This window comes from Ceratotherium simum, chromosome 40, assembly GCF_057802395.1.
Source record: "Ceratotherium simum simum isolate JZ-2026a chromosome 40, ASM5780239v1, whole genome shotgun sequence".
NCBI lineage: Eukaryota > Metazoa > Chordata > Mammalia > Perissodactyla > Rhinocerotidae > Ceratotherium > Ceratotherium simum.
Window position 1 is genome coordinate 15,305,053 of NC_141939.1, and position 21,949 is coordinate 15,327,001.

Sequence of the window (21,949 nt, forward strand, 5' to 3'; positions counted from 1 at the left end):
GTGGCACAAGAGCATAAGCAGTGAGGAGCAGGCTGCTGGGGCACTGGTGAGAGGGGCAGACAATGTCCACCCCGGAGGACGGACACCCGTGTTCGTAGGGGCTCTGTTTGCAGACCTTGGGCCTCTTTCTTCTCTTCTTCCTTGTTCACTTGGGCTTCCACGCTCTTCACGGGTTGGCTGGTGCAGCAGGCTGGTTGGAGAAAGAGGAGGATGTGAGTAGCCAGGCTCACCAACTGGGTAAGTTGATGGAACTGTCCAAGAGGGAGGGGGTGTGGGGCAGGAGTGGGGCGTTGGGGAGCAGTCACCTGGGGCAGAAGGCTTCGTCTTCATGATGTAGAACATGATGATGAGGACAATGGCAATGGCCATGATGAAGATGGTGGACATGGCAATGATCAGGGCCGTGGCCAGGTGCCCTTGGCCTGAGAGCTCTGTTGGAGTTGGGGAGAGAAGGCAATGACGGAGGCTAATCCAGACTTCTCCAGAATACCATGGTTCAGGTTTGCTGGTTGTTCCTGGGGTGCTTGCTTTTGGTTCTACCACTTTGGGAACCCCGAGCAAGGTGGGACGTGAAGAGGAAGAAAGGCCCAGGAACAAGTGTCCTGAAGACACTTCCATCCAAGTTGTTTCCAAGCAAAAGTCACCTCTGAGGGCTAGAGATTTTAGTCTTGGTTTGGCTCTATCTTGTGTCTCCTTCATCTTCAACCTTAGTGTAGTAATAGAGTCCCAGGGCAAAGGCGGAGCAGAGGCTGACGCACCCTTCCTCGTTCTGTCTCCCCCACCACAGCAGTCTCTCCCGGGGGGCTTGGCTGTTTTCTGGTACTGTCTGCCGTTGACATGTAAAATGCCCTAACGCTTGTGCTCTTTCTCGGAAATGACCAAACAAGATCCTGTTTCTTGTGGAACAGGATCCAGGTCACCTACCACCCAAATGGGACAGGGACAGCATCTAAAGCACCTGGACCGTCTGAGGGAGGCTGCAGCCTGGTTTTAAAAAGAGGCGCCAAGATGGTAGCCCAAGAGCTGCCCGCCCTCCCGGGTGGGGTGTGCCTGCAGGAAAACTGGCCTCAGGCTGTCATTTGGGGCTATCATCCTCTGGATGCTGGGTATGGATAATACAAATGATTTAATACTCTCTGTGTTGTGTGCTACTTCCCCCGGGGCCTGGTGGAAACGAGACTCCTACGTCCTGGCAGAGTCTCCCTGCTCTGATGCGCTGTGTGAACATGCAGGAGGGGCAGGTTCGGGGCGAGGCTGGTGTGCTGAGCGCACCATGAGATTATGAGGGCCTCACTGAGACCTAGGCCTTAAATATGCCGAAATAACGGACGGCATCGAGACAGTGTGAGAGGGAAGGAGGAGCCAATGAGAGGTCGTGCTCTGAGAGAAACTGTGGACCTTTCCATCTCTAAGGGATTACGGAGTGAAATGTAGTTATTGGACGTGAACATTCAAGTTCAAGATCAGCAGGTTTATTGGACAGCCAGCGACAGAACTGCTGTGGACGTCAGGCCCGAACAAGCCCAAGCTGGTGCCTCTCCAGCCCTCGCCGCTGGCGCCCTGAGCACCTGGGACCGTGACCTGATTAGAACGCCACCGGGGGCTAACGGCCCCGGACACCCACAGCTGATCAGTTCCTCTCCTTGCAGAGATAATTGCTAACTTCCACCCACCGGGGCACCGGGTGTGATTAGATCACATTAGGGAAGTGAGATGAGGGGGGAAGATCTCCACAGCCAGCCCCAATAATTTCCTCTCTCCTTCTCCAAGCCCCGCTTCCTCCTAGCCTCCACCTCCCGAAGATCAACACCTGTGCGTCCTCCGTACCTTTGTGGGCGTGCTGGAAGGGAGACAGAGTGCTGCTGCCGGAGGTGCTGGGGAGGCTGGCCGAGACTCCCGAGGCAGCTCCTGCACCTGCAAGAGAACACAGTCGCCGGGCCTTCCTCAGAACCACCTGGGGAAACCTCGCCTTCTGGGACTGAAACTCAGCTGCGGCCACGGAGCTGGATGACCTAGAATTCTGGAGGATGAATGGGCTAGGGGTGCAGCCAAAGGAAACATTTTAATTTCTTAGCGTATTTAATAATCCCTCAAGAGCATTCTGAGCCCTCAAGGGTTACTGTTCTTTAAATAAGACCTATCTGAGAGAGAACTCTGCTAAAACTGAAGAGCAGGTGCTGGGGAGGTTTGCAAGCCTTACCAACTCTATTTTCCTATGAACTGAGATGAAATATATGCAGTCTATAAAGAGGAGAAAAGTATGGGTACATAAAAATATTATTGGGGGAAAATAACACTTGAGTAATTCTTCAATTACATAGAACAGGGATGTATTTTTTTAATTTTTTAATTTTTTTGCTGAGGAAGATTCGCCTTCAGCTAACATCTGTTGCCAGTCCTCCTCTATTTTGTATGTGAGCTGCTGTCACAGCATGGCCACCGACAGATGAGTGGTGTAGGTCCGCACCCAGGAACCGAACTGGGGCCACCGAAGCAGAGCACATCAAACTTAAGCACTAGGCCAATGGGGCTGGCCCAGGGATGTATTTTTAAAACTTTTTCTTGTTATAAAAGTAATTGATGCTTATTATGAAAAATCTGGAAAAAATCAGAAAAGAAGTAAAAAAAATCACTACAGCTTCACTGTCTAAAGTTGACATTTTGGTGTATTTTCCTCTAGGATTTTTCCTACGACACATTTTTTAAATAGTTGTGATCAAACTGTTTTAAGAGCAGAAATGACCTTTGCCTTCCCTCGAAACCATGATTCATAAAACTCCCCTTCTATGTAATAAATGTCACTTAGCAGGGATGCCACGGAAGCTGATTTTGTGATCAGTCAGATCGCTAAGGAACTGTTCGACCAAAACAAACAGAAGTGTTCTGCCACAGAGAAGATGATGTCCTGATGGTTAACCTTCCTTTAGGCCAGACTTGAGTTCTGCAATTAATAAAAATGACCATGTTTTAGATAAGCTTCCTTCTGTCTCGCTTTTGTCTCTACCAGTTTGGAGTCATTCGTGAAGTGGGTCTGCCCGTGGGAAAGCAGCTCCTGAGAAAAGACAGGTGAGTGCCCCCTGGAATCAGCACCATTGTCCTCCCAGCCAGCCCAGCGGGGAGGAATGTGCCCACACTTGGACCCTGGCCAGCCCCCTGCGAGGCTTCTGTGAGAAACAGGGAGGTTTTCCTTGAGAAAGTTCTCGGGAGAACACAGACACCTGCTCTCTGAGCAGTTATTTCAGAATTGCTTGGGGCAGCCCAGGGGACGGTGACCCCGAAAGGCCTGCTCTACAGTCCTCCGTTTGTGTCCAGCAAGTAGAGGAGGTCACAGGAGTGCAGGGTTACAAACTTTTGATCCTTCCACCTTGTAAATAGAAACAGGGCAAACAGAAAGCCCTACAGACAAGATAGGGGGAGGCTGGGGAAGGAGCGGACAGGCTAAGGACTGGCTCGCGTGACGCTCCTCTTCTGTGAGGTGCCACGCGCCTCAGGGCTCAGTTTAGACAGGAAATGTGACTGTCGCTGGCGCATGAGAAATGTCATCTGCCGGCTGAGGGGCAAAGACGCAGGCTCTTGGGGCAACAACCCCACCCCCTCGGGCCCTCCTCGATACCCCTGGGACAGGAGCTGGCCTGGGAGCCCAAGGAGGCTATTGGCGCCATCCTGCTGCCCCTCCAGCCCAACCTCGGAGCAGTTTCCATGTCGCTGAAAACAAACCACTTGCTTAGAGCTCTAAAAGCCAGCGTGTCTCCTCTCTGGAGACTGGCCGCTTCTGGAGCCCAGGGACTTCACTTCTCTGAGCTCGCGGCCTCTGCCCCTTTGCCTGGTGTCTGTCACCTGCAGAGCTGCCTCAAGCGTGGGCATGGGTGCCTCCAGACCAGCACACGACGGAGGGGCAGTCCCTTCCCTCTGTGGCGCACAGTGAGTTCTGTCATTCCCGCCTCTTTCCTTCTTTTTTTCTCAACTGCCGGTCATTGGAATGCTTCTCAGCAATTTTACCAAAAGAGGGGGGTTGCTGAGGGGTGGACGGGGCACCAGGCAACAGGCCAGCCTGTGGTGCCTTGAATCAACAGAGACCCTGGAGGTGACCTGCTCAGAACAGAGGCGGGCACGTCCCGTACCCTGGGCCCCCGATCTCGTGTCCCCGGGGCCTCACTCCTTCTTTCTGGAATGGTGGCTGGTGAGGGGGCAGGGAGCAGGAAAGCGGTGCTTGGTGGGTGGTTGAAGGAGGAATGGTGACAGCTGGAAGGCGCAGTTCTTTCTTCCTCTCTTGGGGCTCCCCACACCTGTGGTTCCCTGAGTACTGCCCCTGCTGGTGTCCAGAGCTCAGAGAGATGTTTCTTTGCCTTTCAGGAGGATAAATAGAAGCTTTCGCCTGCCTCCCACCCAAAACTTATGATCAATCTCTGATTTCTTTTTTTTTTTGTGAGGAAGATCAGCCCTGAGCTAACATCCATGCTAATCCTCCTCTTTTTGCTGAGGAAGACCAGCTCTGAGCTAACATCTATTGCCAATCCTCCTCCTCCTTCCCCCCTGCCCAAAGGCCCAGTAGATAGTTGTACGTCATAGTTGCACGTTCTTCTAGTTGCTGCATGTGGGACGCGGCCTCAGCATGGCCGGAGAAGCGGTGCCTCGGTGCGCGCCCGGGATCCGAACCCAGGCCGCCAGTAGCGGAGCGCACGCACCCAACCGCCAAGCCACGGGGCCGGCCCAATCTCTGCTTTTTAATTAAGCCGCTCACGTGGCCTCAGAACCAGTGGCCTATTGGGGAGGTGCGGGTGGAAAGAGGCAAGCCCCGGGGGGGAAGGAGCCTGTCTCTCAGCAGCTGCGCACAGTCATGGGGCGAGCCGGAGGCCCGTATCTTCCTACTCACAGGCCATGCTGATGCCCTCTGAGAGCCTCCCTGTGGGCTGGCTGGAGGTCTCTAGCCCACCTGCACTGCGCTGGGAAGCATCCTGGCAAACTTCATCCAGTGATGTGAGAAACAGTGACGTGGGGCAGAGCTTCAAGCATAACCTGGTCTTTTTAAAAGCAAACTGGACCTTGAAAACGAAGCTGATCTCTTTGGTGAGGGGCTCAAGGGAGCTTAAGCTATGTTATCAGGACAACAATACTCAGGGGCTCAATTTGTGGATGTTTGTCACTTTTGTCTCTTCTTGTCCCGCCCTGCTGGGGCTTGTGGCTGAGGCTGGGTGACAGGGGTTGGGGTTGTGGATACAAACACGCCCAGGCCTGTGGCCTGGAGAAGGACCATGAGAGCAGCCTGGTAGCACACGGATGTGTGCAGTGCCTTTGCACCCACTGGCAGGGCTGGTTATACAATGACCTTATGGAACAATGCCTGCAGGCAACTCTATCTCAGTAACACACATCTTGCTGTGCCCAATGGGTGCCCTGCCTGCCCTCGGTCAGGTGGCAAGCTGGGCTGTTCCTCCATCCTGACTTACTAGATATTTTCCCCCAAGCAAACTCTAGCACATGTCAACTGGACAGCCCTGGGCTGATCAGAAAAACGTTCTGTTCTGGACACATCTGAGGGTGAGAGGGAAGGTGGGCAGGAAGGCTGCAGGGACTAGAAGTCCATCTCTGCGGACAGGTGCCCTCAGGACAGCATGCCGTTGCCACCAGGACCCTGCACTGCACGTTTTCCTGTTCCAGGTTCTGCCCTGGTCTAATGAGAATTAACTCAGCACTCATAAAAATATTCGGTGTCTGGGAGGTTTCCCTCTTGTTCCAACACACGCCATGTATTTCTGGTTCACTTGGCCTCCGTGGAATGAATAGTTGATGAAAATGTTTCTCAACGTTGCTTCTGTTTGGTGGTCAGCTGCTGATCCATCTTACCTTCCCCAATGCATTGGAGCCCAGCTTTGAATAAGCAAAGAGGAGGTATTTTATAAGAGGGGGTAGGGAAGGTTGGTGAAAACGGTAGTCCCAGAAATTTCCACACAAGCTCTACATTAAAATGAAAGAAAGTGGGGCCTGGTTATGCTTAGCTCAGGGCTGCATCCGAGGCAGCACTGCCTCGGGACAGTGGGTGCTGGAAGGTGGGGGCTCTGCAGGGTGTGGTGCACCTTCCTCAGGAGGATTTTGAGAACTGCAGCATATCATTATGGTGATAGGATTTACTGGGGCCTTTGAGGTTTTTTAATTCACAGAATTAATAAATATGTCGGTATGTATTAGAGACTGGGATTCTCTACTACGTAGGGCACACTGCATTTTTAGGAACGATGTGTTTGTTGATGCTCACAGCTGTCAACCAGGCGCCCTGAGGCTGCTGCATTGGCTGAGCACCCCCTAGTGGTGGAGCCTGGAACAACGAGCAGAGCCTTTAGAATCTGGCTTATCCAAGTGAAGCTTGGAGCTTCACTAGAAATGCATCTCCCGCCCCACCCCAGGGCTGCTGCATCAAGATTTGTTTCTTAATAGCACCCCTGGTGATGTGTATGCACTTTCAAATTTGAGAAACGCTGCGTTAGAAACAGCTGGAAACCGGCATTCGGGGAGGCCAAGGCTTCACATTTGAGTGACATCACAGGTGGCATCTGAACGGAAACGTGCCGGGGCACTCCTGGTAACAGAGTGGAATCCTCCGAAAGGCCAGTCTGAGTGGCAATAAAAAGCAATGACGATGGAACAGTTGCCAGCGGCCAGGCCCAGCCTGTCTCACTGACCCTCCAACACTGTGTGGGAGGGGTTCTTGCGAGCCCATTTCCCAGCAGAGCTGACGGAGGCACAGGAGGGCAGCTGGCGATATGCAGCCTGCACAGGACCCCGCAAGGACCGAGGCGGAGCTGTGCTCACCCGCCAGGCCGTGAAGTTTTACCATTACGAGCGGCACTGAGCGGGCACCCCCTACGCATTCGATGCGTCTTCTCATCCTCGCAACAGTCTCACAAGACAGGTATCCATTTTACGGATGAGGAAACTGAGGTACAAAGTAACATTCCCAAGAGTGGAAACTCATAATGAGACCCAAATCTGATGCCACACACTTTCTTCCTCTCTATTACACCATGCCACCTCGTTGCCATTACAAACAGATTCCCTCAGGAGGCAGCCCTCAGGCACGAGTTCTCAGGACGTGCAGGGAAAAAAGAACGCCAGCAAGATTTGGTTGCATCCAGTGGATCTTGCTCTTTAACTGAAAAATAACTGAAGGGCTTTTTCTCTCCCTTTCGTCCAATGTTGACTTGCCAGGACACAAACAGTGATGGGACTGGAGGTGGCAAAGGGTGGGGAAGGCTGGTTTGTGCACTGCAGCCACACGTCCGTCGGGAAGGCAGGCCTGCAGCTTTCCCGATGAGCAAGTCACAAGCAGGAGAGGAGCAGAGGCCCTGAGCACCCCGGCGCGTCCAGGGCATTGGGCGCCCCCCCCTGAGGGAAGAGGCTTCTTTTACTCGTGCTTCGTGCTTCCAGTTTCCGAAGTGCTTTGTGCACGTGCACATCACCCCTACTGGTATACTGCGAGGGCAGCATTTTCAGTTACACGGGAGCGAGGGCCCAGTGGGGGCGGCTGCCCAGCTGACATGGACACCCGGCGTTACGGCCCGAGTCCTGGGGTCCACACACGTCTGTTTTTGTCCGGGATGACAACGGCCCAAAGGCAGGGCCGACAGGAACCCACGGCTGTCCTCGGCTTGCCCTCACACTGCTTGGCGGCGCTGGAAACGAGAACGATTTTCATTCCATCTTAAAAACAACTGTGTGGCGCCTGTCCACGCCTCCTGAGGGGGTGCGGCAGGGCCACGTCGCACTGACCGGCACCGTGGCGGCTCACGCGGGCGGCAGCTCACTCCCGCCACACGACAGGCAGGGGGGAAACTGAGGCTCGATAACTCGCCCAAGTTGAACAGGAATTGCAACTCCGGCAGTGACGGTCCAGAGCAGGGACTACTCACACCTCACGCCCCACACCAGGGGTGCTCCAAGTGTGGTCCAGGCCTCCCCCGGGAACGTGTTAGAAATGCAAGTTTTTGGCCCCACCTGGTCCTGCTGACCCAGGGGCGGGGCCCAGCCCTGTGTGACGTAGGAGCCCTCCCTGGGGGCCTCTCATTAGAGACTCACCGCCCTCCGCTTCATAGCGCCACGCAGCCAGCCGCCAGTTCTCTAAGGACGAAAGCCATCCCACTGCACAGAGAGGAGGAGCACCGCAGCTGGAGAGCCCGTGGGGGCGGGGAGGAGGGGGGAGCCGGTGGGGGCGGGGAGGAGGAGGGAGCCGGTGGGGGCGGGGAGGAGGGGGAGCCGGTGGGGGCGGGGAGGAGGAGGGGGATGGGAGCCCGTGGGGGCGGGGAGGAGGGGGAGCCGGTGGGGGCGGGGAGGAGGGGGGGAGGGTGGGGAGCCCGTGGGGAGGGGGGGGAGGAGGAGGAGGAGGGGAGCCCGTGGGGGCGGGGAGGAGGAGGGGGATGGGAGCCCGTGGGGGCGGGGAGGAGGGGGAGCCGGTGGGGGCGGGGAGGAGGAGGGGGAGCCCGTGGGGGCGGGAAGGAGGGGAGCCCGCGGGGGTGGAGAGAAGGGGAGGGAGCCCGTGGGGGCGGGGAGGGGAGCCCGTGGGGGCGGGGAGGAGGAGGGCGGGAGCCCGTGGGAGCGGAGGGGAGGGGGAGCCCGTGGAGGCGGAAAGGAGGAGGGGAGTCCGTGGGGGCGGGGAGGAGGAGGTGGGGGCGGCCCTTGGGGGTGGGGAGGAGCCCGCGGGGGTGGAGAGAAGGGGAGGGGAGCCCGCGGGGGTGGAGAAAAGGAGTGGGGAGGGGGGCCCGCGGGGGTGCAGAGGAGGTGAGGGGAGGGGAGCCCGTGGGGGTGCAGAGGAGGTGAGGGGAGGGGAGCCCGTGGGGGTGCGGAGAGCTGCGGCGCCTTCTCCGGGTCTTCTGCTGAGGAGCTGCCAGGCGCTTGTTCGGGCTGCGCCCCAGGCGAGACAGGCCGCCGCCCAGGGCTCCCTCCTGCTGCGGTGTCTTCCTTTCGGTGGACGGTCTCCCGCGGTCGTGCTCCATCCCTAACACGTGTGCGCCTGTATCGAAGGCTTGCCCGGCCGCCAAGCTGTCTTGGACGTGCGTTTGCACAATCCACTACTCAGTCAGTATCGAGGGTGTGAGCTTCGCGTGTGGAGAGCCTGGGTAAATCCTATTAAAACCGAAGCAGCGTCTCAGACTGGAGCCAAAGCAGCTCTGGACCACTGACCGTGGTGACCGTGGGCTCGGGGAGGGCAGAGCCTGGTGGGACCTGGGCAACCAGCGGTGACCTCAGAGTCCTGACGAACAAGGCCTCACCGTCTTCCTGGCTTTCTTGTGGCGGGCCGCTGAATACAGCCCTGTGAGTTTGGGTCTCTGTCTTCATGGGGGCTGTGGTCAAAACCAGACTTTGTAGTTCTATCTGCAGACTTCTGAACAGGAGGCCTGGGTAAAAAGATCTCTGGATGGAGGACCCGTGCAGAGGGAAGTGCAGACCGCAGAGGTGGAGAGAATAATTTCCATGTCCACACTTGAGACTCTGATGCAGACAGGACTCCATTCACCATGTCACCCCTGCCTCTCAGTTTCTGTTTCTTTGCTGGCCTCCCTCAGGGCTGGACTCTACAACGCGAGCTGGATTTCAGTTAAGCAGTTAAGGGCTAGGAGTTAGGGAAGGTGTGCACTCATTTCAAAGTCCCTTTGCTTTCTCCCCCATGTTATGGACCTCACTGTTGGACAGAGAGAGGACAGATGCACTCCTCCTGGACTTCGAGCTCTTCCGCTGGCCAGGTGGCTAGCAAAGCCCCTGTGTGGGTGAGCTTTCAAACAGAAGGGCCCCATGGGGAAGAGCTGCTTATTTCCCAGGCTCCAGAGGCAAAGAGCCTTTTCTCAATAGGTGATGGGTGTCTGACACCTTCCCAGGTGAGGACTTCACCCCACAACTATGGGGGACTGAATCCTGTCCATTCACTAGCGGAAGACATCAGCAGTGGCAGCTGACTGCACCTCAGGTCCTGCTGGCAGCCCCAGCCCTGGTGCCTCCTCTAATTTGTGAATTAATTAGCATATGGATGGGGAGGAACGCTCAGCTTTAAAGACAAGCAAGTCCATTATTGCCAGGCTCACCTCCTTAAGCGATTTGGAAGGGAGGGGAGGGTCCTCCTGCAGGCAGCCCTGCCCCACTGCCCAGAGCACTCTGTCCAGCTGAACCTGCAGGTGAGAGGAGATGCCACTCCCCTCTTCTGGGTCTCCTTTCCTTCCTCCTAGCCCTCTTAAGATGCAGGCCCTTCCTTATTCTATCTCCACGACAAGATTATTGTGAGAAAATGGGGCAGGCAGGGCCTCATGGAGAGCGAGGAGAGGCAGGGTCCTGCTGTGGGCCCCCTGATGCCCTAGCGTGGGAACAGAGCTGGAGGGAAGGCAAGACAAGTGCTCCTGCAGCCCAGGGACCAGACTCCAGTTTCCTCCCCGCTGCCCATCCATCCCGCCTGCAGACCGCAGATCCGAGAGACAACACACTGCAGTCTCAGAAGCAGCGGTTCCTGGCCCTTGCTCATCAACAGATGCCATGAAAGTCAAACCAAAATGAGAACAGGAAAGAAACAGCCCGCAGTGGGACTCTATACTCCTGAGACTCATTGTTGACATGGGTTTTGTGGAATCTATCTCATTAACTGCGGTTTAAAAAAAATTTTGTTTTTAAAAAAATATATCTGAGAGCTTATAATTGTCTATCACTTTGCAGTACTTCACAAAATACCTTGGCATCTGTGATTTCATTGGTTTTTCCAATAATCGCATGAGACGGATCATTCAGATTTTAGTACTCCCATGTTACAGACGAGAACACTGAGGCTCATGGAGGTGGTGTGACTTGTTCAAGGTAGCTGGTGACTGACCTGAGTCTCTGACTCATGGTTCGGCCATAGCAAACCTCCCTTCATGGACCTGCTGTCTGATCTGTCAGGCCATGGGAGCATTTCTGGTTACGTGTTCACTGTGGTTAATTTGTCTGGGCGCCAGGACTGGCTTCTTGGCTTCTTTCTCTAGCACTGTGTAATGGAAGATATCAGTGTTGAGCCAGTATGGTTCTGGTGGAAGGACAGAGAATACTCACATTCCTTAGTGTTGGGGGGTGCCAGGAGGCAGGAGTAGCAGACCATGCCGTAGATATTCCTGGGTCTGTTCTCCAACATGTAGTAGCTGTAGGGAGGGCCACAAAAGACAAAGCAGACAGGTGAGCCCGGAGTCACCACAAGCAAGTACTGACCACCTGGCATGCCCATGGTCAAAGTCAGGCATGAGACAGACCCCCTGGGAATTGGGAACCCTGCGGAGCCAGCAGCCCATTTTGACCACTGACTTTCCTTGGGGGTTTTCAGCATGTCTTGAAATGGAATATTCTTTTTCTAATATAGGGCCAGTGTGAGCCTTTCTTTTAATGTCTCCCCTTTTTGGTTTTCTCACCAATGGATTTGTTTGGTGTGTCTGTGTCGTCATCATCTTCATCACATCATCCACTAGAATTACCTGCATGCCCACCACATGTAGGCTCTGTTTAGCTCTCTGGGTGTCTCACCAACCAGGAAGCCAGGCCCCTCTGGAGGAGGAGCACCCTCTCCGTGAGTGCCTGTCTCAGAGCCTGTAGCCTGGTGGGATTACTGACAGAGGTGTCTATGAGCGCCTGGGTCACTGGGACATCCTGGACCACCTGAACACTTGCTAACCGAGATTGGACAGAGCTGGCCGGCAAAGCATGGCTGCAGCAGACAGCAAAACAGTGGCAATGTCTAGAGAGGTCACCACAGAGGGCCTTAAGGTCAGCCTGAAATACAGTCAAGTCATACCTGAAATGCATTTGCTTCCTCCTCAGGAAGCACTTGACTGAAGACACCTACGTAAGTTTGTGCTGGGATTGCACACAAAGAAAAGGACAAGTCGTTCACAGTAAGACTGTCTGAAGTCCTTTACCCCCAGTGATGTTCCATTTTATCTTTCAAGCTTTCTGATGTCCACATGCCAGCCCCATGACCATGCTGACTCTCAGGATGCCCTCCCGGCAGAGCTCTCTGCAGCCATGCCGCTTCCTGGCCCGCCGTCCTCCCCTCCGACGCTCACAGCTCAGGCTCCTTTCCACCTGCAGACTTTGGCACTTCTCTTGGCGCGTGCCCGTTTTCCATAAACACACGTTCAGCCGTGATCATGGAGCCATTTATCACATTGTGAGAAGTCAATTAATAAAGTGAGCTGGTGCCAACGTTTTCCCTTATTACAATTCAAGAGATGAAAAATCCCTCTCTGCTATTGGATTTTTCCGTGTTTGTTTCTTAATCTCTTTTTTTATTAGCCTGCACACCCAGGCGTCTGCCAGCAGCAGTGTAAGTGGCAGCAAGGTGCAGGAGTGCTGGGGGGAGTCTTGGACTCCAGCCGCCGTGAGCTGGACCATTACCAGTAACATTATGATCATAATTGCCCGCCCTTCCTCAGGGCCTTTTATTCTCAGATCCCTGTGTATCTTGTAAACATTAATTAACCAATCTCAAAACACCCCTCAGAGAAGCCACAGCAGTCGGTTTTACAGTTAAGCCTTCTGGAAAAAGCCTCTCTCAGACACATATTCTGCCACCCTCCAGAAGCATATGCCCCTGGGAAGCAGGAAGGGATACTGAGGCCCACGAGGCACCTGCTCCCAGGAGGGGGTGCGCGTCTGCGTGTGGTCTCACAAGGGTGACAGGCTCCGGGTCAGTCAGGCCAGCCCCCCTGCAGCTCTCTGACCTCCAGACCCAGTGTAGTCTCTTGGGGCTATTAGTTTCTGCTCTTCTCAGCTCCATCTCCAGCACATCTTCTCCCACCAGATCTCGATTGTCTCCCCCACGGCCTGGGAGTGCTCAGGGGCAGCCTAAGCTGTATTCCTAGCACCCTGTGCTAGGTACTGAGCAGGGAAGGTTCTTGGCAAGGATGGACTGGGAGAGTGCTGAGGCTGACAAAAAGCCCCGAGCGTGTTTTGTGCATCTTTCTTCCCTTTCCTAACAGCAGAACCACAGCTAAGCCCATCCTGGTTAATACTTGGGGTGCTGAGCTCGGTCTTAGATGAAGATCCACAGCCACCTTGGTGGGTGTAGAACATCTGGGCTTAGAGCTGGGCGCCCCTAGGGGCCCCGGGGCCGCCACATTTTGTGCACACCCGGGGGGCCTGCTCCCTCCTGGGGCTAGTCTGCTACCTCTTCTTGGCACACAGGCACCTTCTTGCTCTCATCCTAAGTGGGCGCCTCTCTCTGATTCCCACGGGGGCTCTGAATGGCGGCAGCTGTGCCTGCCGGGTAACAGCTGCAGCTGTTACCTGCTGGGTGCAGCTGGGTAACCTATTAAATAACTTAGCAAAGAAACAACATTGAAAGGCTATACATTTTAAGAAAGACGTCGGTTCCAGGAGGCTGCAATGGGACTATGCTGCCTGACTCAGCCTAAGTGTGAAATACCTCACACATTTTCTGACACGCATTGTTGCACAGGACGTTTTTAAATGTTAGATTTTTCTCTTTGGGACTAAGAGCAACTCCTCCTGGTGTGGTTTACATCCATGTCACTCATCCTGGGCTAGAGAGGAGTGGAGCATAATTGTTTAGTTTCTTCCATCTGACAGATTTTCATCAACTTGAAGCTGGGTGTTCATTTAGCGATCTGTGGCGCCACTGAAGAGTATTGGGTCCCTTTGTCTTTCTGTAAAGTCTAATTTCCTACACTTTGATCTATATTTTGACTTTTCCCTAGTTCTTTTTTTTCTCCTGTTCTTCAAGGGTTGATTAGAGTGAGTAGCCCAAGACAAGACTCAGTTTAAATGGGGCCTCTAGAATCTTCTATGTAGGGATTGACTTCCTCCAGGTCAATAAATAGGTATATAGATTTTCCCTAAAGATTTCCTTTTTGCAGGGCTCCTAAGCTTGTAATGGATGTCACTGAGCCATCGGATGCTTCCTTTTCCTTCTACAACATTGGAACGTAGAACAACGCTGTGCCCTTCACTTCGTCCTCCAACCATCCTAGAATGCCTCACTGGAAGGGAGTGGACAGTGTGGAACCCAGCCAGCTGGAGCTTGTCCAGTGGGTAAGATGATGCCTGGGGGAGGTTGTGAAATCTCACCTCTCCTCTCTTCCTCTTCTGCTTTGTTCCCTGGTCCTCCCACACAAGGCTTGCTCAACAGGAAAGCCCCCGTATCACTCATTGTTTAGCAAGTGTCTCGGCCATGTACTGATACACAGCAGAGAGGGCAAAGAAGAAGGAGACAGTGCCTGCCAAACCACAAGGCAAGAGGGCCAAGGCCCCTGTGGCGGTAGGAAGACAAACACGAGGTGGCCTGCCACGCAGCCTGGGACCAGGGACTTGGAAATGAAACAGCCTTTCAGTGGGCTCATGATGCTGACCTGCCAAAACTCCTCATAAGTCTCCCCTGTGACACAGCATGAGAGCTTTGTTTTGTTCTCTAAACCTAGGGCATGTAGCAGGAGGCAGGCCTCCGGGGTCCTACTGATAAAGCACCAAGCTCATCAGAGCCGAGATGAGGACCGGAGATGAAGGGGCTTTCTGTTTCAGTGGCCTTGGGGTTGGAAGCGATTTATTTGAACAGTCACATCACGCTGCAGAGCCAAACTGGAAAGTGACTATACATTTTCCCCTCCGTGGAGCACTGTGAGGAGGCGTGGAGATGCCTTCTGAGCTGTGTCTCTTGCACAATACCCTCCCCTCAGTGAGTGCTCGGGGCCTCCCCTTGTTCTGGTGCGGAAGAAAAAGTGTGGAATAAGCAGGTCGCTGTTCTCAGGAGCAGGGAGGGAGTTACTCAATATTTCAGAGCCAGAAGGACCCTTTTAAGAGCACAGATGCCAGCTTCCCCACTAATTCTATAGATGGTCATCCATATCTTTTGAAGCCTTCTAGAGGCAGGAGCTCACGACCATTCCATTATCAAATTTCTGATAAAGGTACTGGGACCAAGCAAATTGTTTTCATTGCCACAGAACACCCTTTCTAGTGACCGAGCCGGCACCTGCCTGTGGGACAGGGTTATTTAGAGCATTGGTCCCAGGGCTTGTCCTTTGCGGCTAGAAAGTCTGTGGATCAAAGTAAGAATGGAACAGGCTGCTCAATGTGCACACACACACTGCCCCTTTTGGATCATCTGGAACAAAATCATGGCCGAATCTCACAGACCACCGGGGGATGCACGCACCAGTCTGAACCGTGGCTGGGTCAAAGCCAGCAATGCTGATGGGCGAGGCTCCATTTGCACCCACTCCTCTGCCCCCTCCACGAAGCTGCCTCGCTGGAGGAGCCTATCTAGACCAGCGGCTCCCACACCATTCATGTGTAGACAACTTTCAGATCCTGACCCTTAGTCCAGATGTCGACCCTAGCTTCATACCCGTTTATCCATCTATGTGTTAGATGTCTTGGTCTGAATATCACAACCACTTCAAATTCCACACATATCTCCTCTGTCCTCCCTCCAAGTCTCCATCAAAGTTTCTCTTCCTCCTGTATTCCACATCTTAGCAAATGGCATCACTTTTGGTCCACATAGCTGGCCAGGGCAGACATCTGAGAGTCCTCTTCAAAGTCTCCTTCCCCACACCCCACACACACCTGGTCTGCAACTCCAGTCACTGCTGTCTTCCAACACAGTCTCAGATTTTTCCTCTCCCTCCAACCTCCAGTGCTTCCCCCTTGTCCCAGTTCTCACCATTTCCCAGCTCATCCCTGATCCCTGGGCTCCCATCTCTCCCCTAGTCAGCATGTTTTCCTCACTGTTGACAAGAGGATCAAGGTACAGCCCGCTTGTGTCCTGCACCCACTTAGAAGTCTGCATGCTGACCCGCGTCAGCATCAAGATGAAGACTCGAGTCTTCAGCATCATTTTCCAGAGCCCTTTTCCATCTGGCCCCTGCCCTCCTCGCTAGTGTCTCTACACCCCGCTGCGTGCACCTTCTACTCGGCCACAGGGGCCGACAGCTCCACATCCTGTTGGATTGCTCACCCCTTTGCGCTTTGGCGTGAGCGTCTCCACTTGGAAAGCTCTGTCCTATTTCCCGTCCCAGCGTCACCCTGAGAAGCCTTCTAAGACCCCTCCTGACTCACCTCTCCAGCCATGGAGTGAGGGTCCTTCCTAGACTTCTATAACTGTGTGTGCCTACTACACTGTGCTGTGGTCACTACTTTCTTGTCTCACTCCTCCACTGGAGAGCGAGGCACCACATCCTTCCTCTTTGTCCCACGAGTACCTACTTGGCAGGTTCTCAATTCAAAGGTTTACTAAAATAAATGTGGGAGTGGTTATGATAAGTTGTGTCAAGTCAGTTCTCACACTGAGAGGCTGTCAAAGTAAGTTCAGATGTTGCAAAGAGGGTCATTTTCTTTCCGAGGTGAGCATGGCAAGGTGTGCATGCTTTTCCTTGGAACGTCTGTAGTTAATCCATGAAACTCTGCATTTCTTTCATGAATCGTCTATCTGTACCAACAAAAACCAGTCAAGATAAAGTTCTAGGAAGTATATAAGTTATCAGAGACTGAGTCTAGCTATCTAACGTCCAGATCCTACTGAATTTCTCTTGTTCATAGCCAAGCACGGTGTCTGCACAGAGCAGTCCCTCTGCATACACTTGTCCCACTGGTTGGGAATGCGTCGACTCTGCTTCTTCTAACGTGCTTCTTTTGATGGAGCCCCCACAACACAATATCCTCAACTAAATTAACTACTCAGCTACAGAACTTTTATTTTTATCATATTTCCTAAGAGAACAGTCTAATACCTTCCCTGGGTATGGCTACCAGCATTTTTGCATATTGAAAAATAAGGTTCTGCGATAATGTTCCCCTGCTTTCTTTATTCATTTCACAAGTATGTTTGAATCATACTCTGTGTCAGGGACATTGACATGGAGCTGTCCAGCAGATATGTGGACATGCAGGTCTGCAGCTCAGGAGGTAGGTCTGAAAAACTAGGGAGACTGGAGGTGGGAGGCAGTCACCAACAGAGAGAGAGTGGTGGAAACCAGGGAAATGGATGCTTCTCAGTAACAAATTGGAACTAAGGTTAATTTCTGCAAGTTTAAAATATCTCCTTATTTTAAAGAGTTATTCACTTTCAGTCTATTTCTAAATTGGTGGGTCTTTCTGCCTTTTTTGTATTTCCTTCTTCTTATAGACTTCTTTTAGCACAGTGTTCTCATTTGGATATATCCTTCTTATTTTCTTCCTCCTGTTAATTCAATACAGTGATCCAGGGACATAACACAAGTGGGTTGTAAAGTATAGTGTACTATTCAAAATGCTGCTGCCACCATGACCACTGCCATCACCTCCACCACCTCTGCCTCCACCATCACTGCCTCCATCATCATCATCACTGCCTCCATCGTCACCACCTTCATCACCCCCACCACCTCCATTATAACCACCTCCATCATGACCACCACTGCCTCCATTATCACCACCACTGCCTCCACCATCACTGCCTCCATCATCATCATCACTGCCTCCATCGTCACCACCTTCATCATCCCCACCACCTCCATTATAACCACCTCCATCATGACCACCACTGCCTCCATTATCACCACCACTGCCTCCACCATCACTGCCTCCATCATCATCATCACTGCCTCCATCGTCACCACCTTCATCACCCCCACCACCTCCATTATAACCACCTCCATCATGACCATCACTGCCTCCATCATCATCATCACTGCCTCCATCGTCACCACCTTCATCATCCCCACCACCTCCATTATAACCACCTCCATCATGACTGCCACTGCCTCCACCATGACTGCCTCCTCATCACCACCTGCATCATCACCACCTCCATCACCTCTACTGCCTCCCTCATCACCACTTTCATCATCACTACCACCGCCTCCCTCATCACCACCTCCGTCATCACCATCACCTCCGCTATCTCTACCACCACCACCATCTCCACCACCTTTGTCACCTCTACCACCGTGTAGCCTTCACCACGGCTTTTAGTTTCTATCTGCAGCCCTTGCAAGAATTACGTGGTGTGGCCACTAGAGAAGGCAGAAGCAACAGCCATCGCTTGGTATTGACTGGGTGTCAAGGCTGTGTTTTCCTCATCTCACGCAGAACTTGCTGTGTGTCTTGCCTGTAAGAAGGAAGATTTTATCTTTCTATCTTTCAGGCTAGTTGCATTTTCACTTTGCTTTTTTGGGAACACTTTCAATACCTAACAGAACTGTGGTGGAATTACAGGCACCATATGACTCAAATATTCCTATTAGTAGCTCTTACCCTCAGTTTTTTCCAGAATACTAAAAATTATACTTTTGTATGGAATTTTAGTTTTCTTTTCTCCAAAGCATTCCACATGTGTTATCTCATTGTAAGTGTTCAACAAATTTGTTTGATTTGGCTAGTCAGAGGATATCATTATGACTAATGTCCACTTAAGAGACACAGGAGTTGAGCCTGGGTGGGCCGCGTGTCCTGTGAAGGGTGGCAGGACTTGCCATCCTAGATGCCATGCTTCCTGACTGAAGACACGTGCCCTCCTCCCTACCAAGCTGCCCCTCGTAGACCAGGACAAACGGCAGGAGTGATGCTACGCTGCAGGCCTGAGGTACTCATGTTTGCAGGGTCCTCACCAGTGGGCCATGCAGGGCTTTCTGCAGAAAGCGTCCTGGGGTGCATTCTGACAGTGCCCACGCTTACCCCGGGAGACAAGGCCCACACTCAGCGTCCTTCTCCATGTCCCCTGGTGTCAGCACGGTGGCTCGGAAGAAGCCTTCGCAGTCTTTGTGGCGCCTGCATATCTGGTAGCCTCCTTTGGAAAACTTCTCCGCCGGGCAGGGGACGCAACCATAGTCTTCATCTTTGGTGCCGTAGCCACAGGACTGGCCGAGGAAGAGGACAGAGGACGCAGGTGAGCACAGGGGCCGCAGCTGCCATGACCAGACCCGCGGTCCTTGGGCACACAGGGCGCACCGGGCACTGATTTAGCTCAGGGACCACATGTAGAACAACACAAGCTAGGGTAAGGACACTGGTGTGAAGGAGGGAGAGCTCACCAGGCTGGGGGCTGTGGCCTGGCGGACAGGCAGGGGGCCTTACCAGGTAGGGCTCCTCCCCAGGCCCACACTGGGGACACTCGTGGCACAGCCCGGTGGTCTGGTTGTAGTACTCATTCTCGCCGCAGCTGGAGTATTCTGCTCTGGCTGAGCACATCAGAGACACCTGCCACAAGAAAGGGGATGTTTTGTCCTCCTGACATGCTTGGAGACACACATAGTTACTTGGGGTCAGCACCCAGACAGCCTGGAGGTCGGTTGAGGATGGAGCCCGCTGGTGAGGGCCTCACTCAGTCAGTCGGTGCTTGTCTGGTGCCAAGTCCCTAGTACCTTTAGCTAATAAGTTGTGCAGGCCACCTGCTGCCCACCAGCTGGCCTCACTCCTGCCTCCCTCTCGTCCTGCGTCAGGAACCCCATCCTTGAGGCCTGACCCATGAAATCTTTCTCTCATTCTCTCCAAAGACATGGACAAGGGGCCCCTTCCCGGAGCGTCAGAACACAGCCCCTTTAGTCACATGGTCCTCCTCTCCCCCTCCCCTCAGCTACGTGTCCCACAGGCATGGTGCTCATCACACAGGCATTGGGTTGTGCACATCACAACATAAATAAGCATTTCAGGACATTTCTATCCATGAAACCCTATCAAGGGAGCACCAACCAGAGAGTCTAATGTGAACCTGGGGCGCTCGTCAGTGCTTTGCAGGCATCATCGCACTGCACCCCCAGAACTCGGTGAAGGAGGTGCTGTTATCACTGTTCCCATTTCACAGCTGTGGAAACTGAGGCTTATGAGACCAAGGAACTGGCCCAAGGTGGAGTGGCTGGTGAAGGACACAGCCCGGACGGGAGCTCCCACTGGGACTCCGCCTGGGCTGCCATGCGCTCTCTCGGGGGTGAGGCTGTAGGGCAGGCAGGGGCTCAGCCCACTCACCAGCAGGACGGGGAGCCAGGGTGTCCGCTTGCAGTCTCCCACATGAGCCATCCTCCCCTGTAGGTTCACCTGCAAGACACACTTCATCAGTGCCCGTGGTGCCTGCAGGCCCGAGGCTGCTCCAGGATGCACTGGCCATGGCCCAGCCCCTAGCCTGGGTCCCTGCCTTCACTGTATCCTACTGGGTGTGAGGGACCTCCCAGCAGAGTGGGAAACGAATACGCCCGAAAAGTAAAGGCAGATTTTAAGCTGAGCCCCAGCCCCCTCGGACAGACTCCATTCATGGCCCTCCCAGCATCACCCCTGTCCCCGGGAAAGACCTCCAGAGAGGAAGGACCAGAGCACACCAAGGGCCTATTGGTAAAGTGGGGGCAGTGACCAATAGCTTCACCTGCTTGGAGAGTCTGAAGAACCCTGGAACGAGGTGCTCCAGGCTAGTGCTGACCCTCTGGCTCCAGGGGACCCCTGGATATAGTGCCAGGAATCACAATCTGGCCCATTCCCTCCCCACCCTACTTCCCGCTCTCCCAGCCCTGCTGTAAGGTTCTTCCCTCTCTCTGTTAAGAATGGGTCATCCATCAAAGTGATTAAGAGAATGTATAAGTTCAACTACTAAATTTTACAGTTGAGACAACGGAAGCCCAGAGAGGTTAGTGACTTGCCCAAGGTCACACAGCTGCTTAATGAATAGAAGATGGCTACATTCCAGTCGTTCAGATGCTTGTCCCCAACTTTTAAGAAGGAGGTGTTATTTTTCACTTTTCCACTTTCAGAAAGGGAGACCTGTGTTTCTCATTCAAAACAATTTTACCTGGGAGCCTGGCTGAACAGAGAGAGAGGATGTGCTCACATGAGCGCCTAGATTCCCCAGTTGCCACAGTCTAGGTCACTGTTGCCTTGCTTTGTCACTGGGGATTGTGTCATTTAATAAACGGAAACCTCATTTAAAATGGAGTCAGGAGGCCAGAACGGGGTGCTCCCATGCAGTACCTCAAGGTCAATTACAGAAAAGATGGTGGATTACAGACCCCAGCAGAATGAAGTGTCAACAGGCAGATGATCAATTACAGGAAGAGATGGTAAGTGGCATCCCAAACAGAAATTGACAACTGGGGTTGTCAACTCTGCCAGTGAGCAACCATCACCAGCCTGAAGTCTTGCTTCTCTCCAGTGGACTTTCCTTCAAAACAACCCCTCCCAATTTCCTCCTTTTTCTCTATAAAATGATGTTCCTCTCCATTGTTTGTTGGATTTGTCTATGGTCTGCCATAGCATGCACATCCTGAATTGCAATTCTTTTGTATTCCCAAATAAACTCATTTTGCTGGTAAAATAACTACCTTTTTTATATTTAAGGTTGACCGGATGAATTAGAGACAAAAGAGTGTGCCTTCTCCTAACAGCGGGGCTGTGTGAGGAGTCTTCAGCATCAACTCTGACTCAGACCAGAAGTCAAACTGGGCCTTGGGAAGCCCCCCAAGAACTTTCACCCCCTGGATCCTCTTGGTCCTGGTGAGCCATCGTTGGTCATCGAAACCCGTAATTCCCAAAACCACACAAAAAAGACTGTGCAGGGTAGCTCAAAGCAGGAGACCCGATCAATGGGAAACCATTCGTTTTTTTTAGGAGGAAAGCCCTGAACTTTGTTTTTACAATACAATAACCTAATATATTAGGGAGAAAAGCAGCCAGAAAATTATTTATTGGAAATAAAGAAATTCAGCTAGAGAAAGAGGGAGGGCTGTGTAAGTCAAGAGTTGGGGAAGGGCTGAGAGAAGAAAACCAGGGGCCAGTTAGTAGGGTGGGGTGGGGGGGCTGCTGAGAAGTTAATTGCTTGAGCGTACAGACAGGGTCGTCTTTTGTAAACACCCCAGGACTTAGTGCCTTGTGCAGTGAGATTTTGGGGGAGAATGCACATTTAGGAGAAGCACCCAACACATAAATATGTAGCTGGGGGGACTGGCCTGGTGGCGTAGTGGTTAAGTTAGCACGTTCT

General features: G+C 53.1%; 2 protein-coding genes across 4 annotated transcripts in view; one reads left to right on the forward strand and one right to left on the reverse strand.

The window, feature by feature from the left end:
• The window catches only part of EDAR (ectodysplasin A receptor), a 34,289-nt gene extending 14,249 nt beyond the window's left edge, over positions 1-20,040 (reverse strand). Inside the window, exons 1-7 of the mRNA XM_014791596.2 lie at positions 19,954-20,040; positions 19,066-19,188; positions 18,667-18,848; positions 11,059-11,144; positions 1,828-1,914; positions 306-431; positions 116-190 (exon numbers count right to left, since the gene is read on the reverse strand). Of these exons, the coding sequence (XP_014647082.2) occupies positions 116-190; positions 306-431; positions 1,828-1,914; positions 11,059-11,144; positions 18,667-18,848; positions 19,066-19,188; positions 19,954-20,040 (766 nt within the window). The remainder of the gene's footprint in view (positions 1-115; positions 191-305; positions 432-1,827; positions 1,915-11,058; positions 11,145-18,666; positions 18,849-19,065; positions 19,189-19,953) is intronic.
• Positions 8,873-21,739, forward strand: LOC147912079 (uncharacterized). 3 transcript variants are annotated; one of them, XM_087426347.1, is made up of 3 exons: positions 8,873-9,303; positions 13,872-18,877; positions 21,310-21,739. In XM_087426347.1, exon 2 carries the CDS (start codon positions 17,275-17,277, stop codon positions 17,962-17,964), a length of 690 nt encoding a protein of 229 aa, XP_087282473.1. In that variant the 5' UTR covers positions 8,873-9,303; positions 13,872-17,274; the 3' UTR covers positions 17,965-18,877; positions 21,310-21,739. The 3 variants fall into 3 exon arrangements, 2 of the variants coding, with proteins under 2 accessions (XP_087282473.1, XP_087282472.1); XR_015550332.1 differs by having other exon boundaries at positions 8,873-14,046; XM_087426346.1 differs by having other exon boundaries at positions 8,873-18,877.
• The last annotated feature ends 210 nt before the right edge of the window (positions 21,740-21,949 follow it).

What these genes read in the sequence shown, in the direction of transcription:
- LOC147912079 (XM_087426346.1), top strand. Translation starts at nt 17,275, where the DNA reads ATGACCACTGCCATCACCTCCACCACCTCTGCCTCCACCATCACTGCC.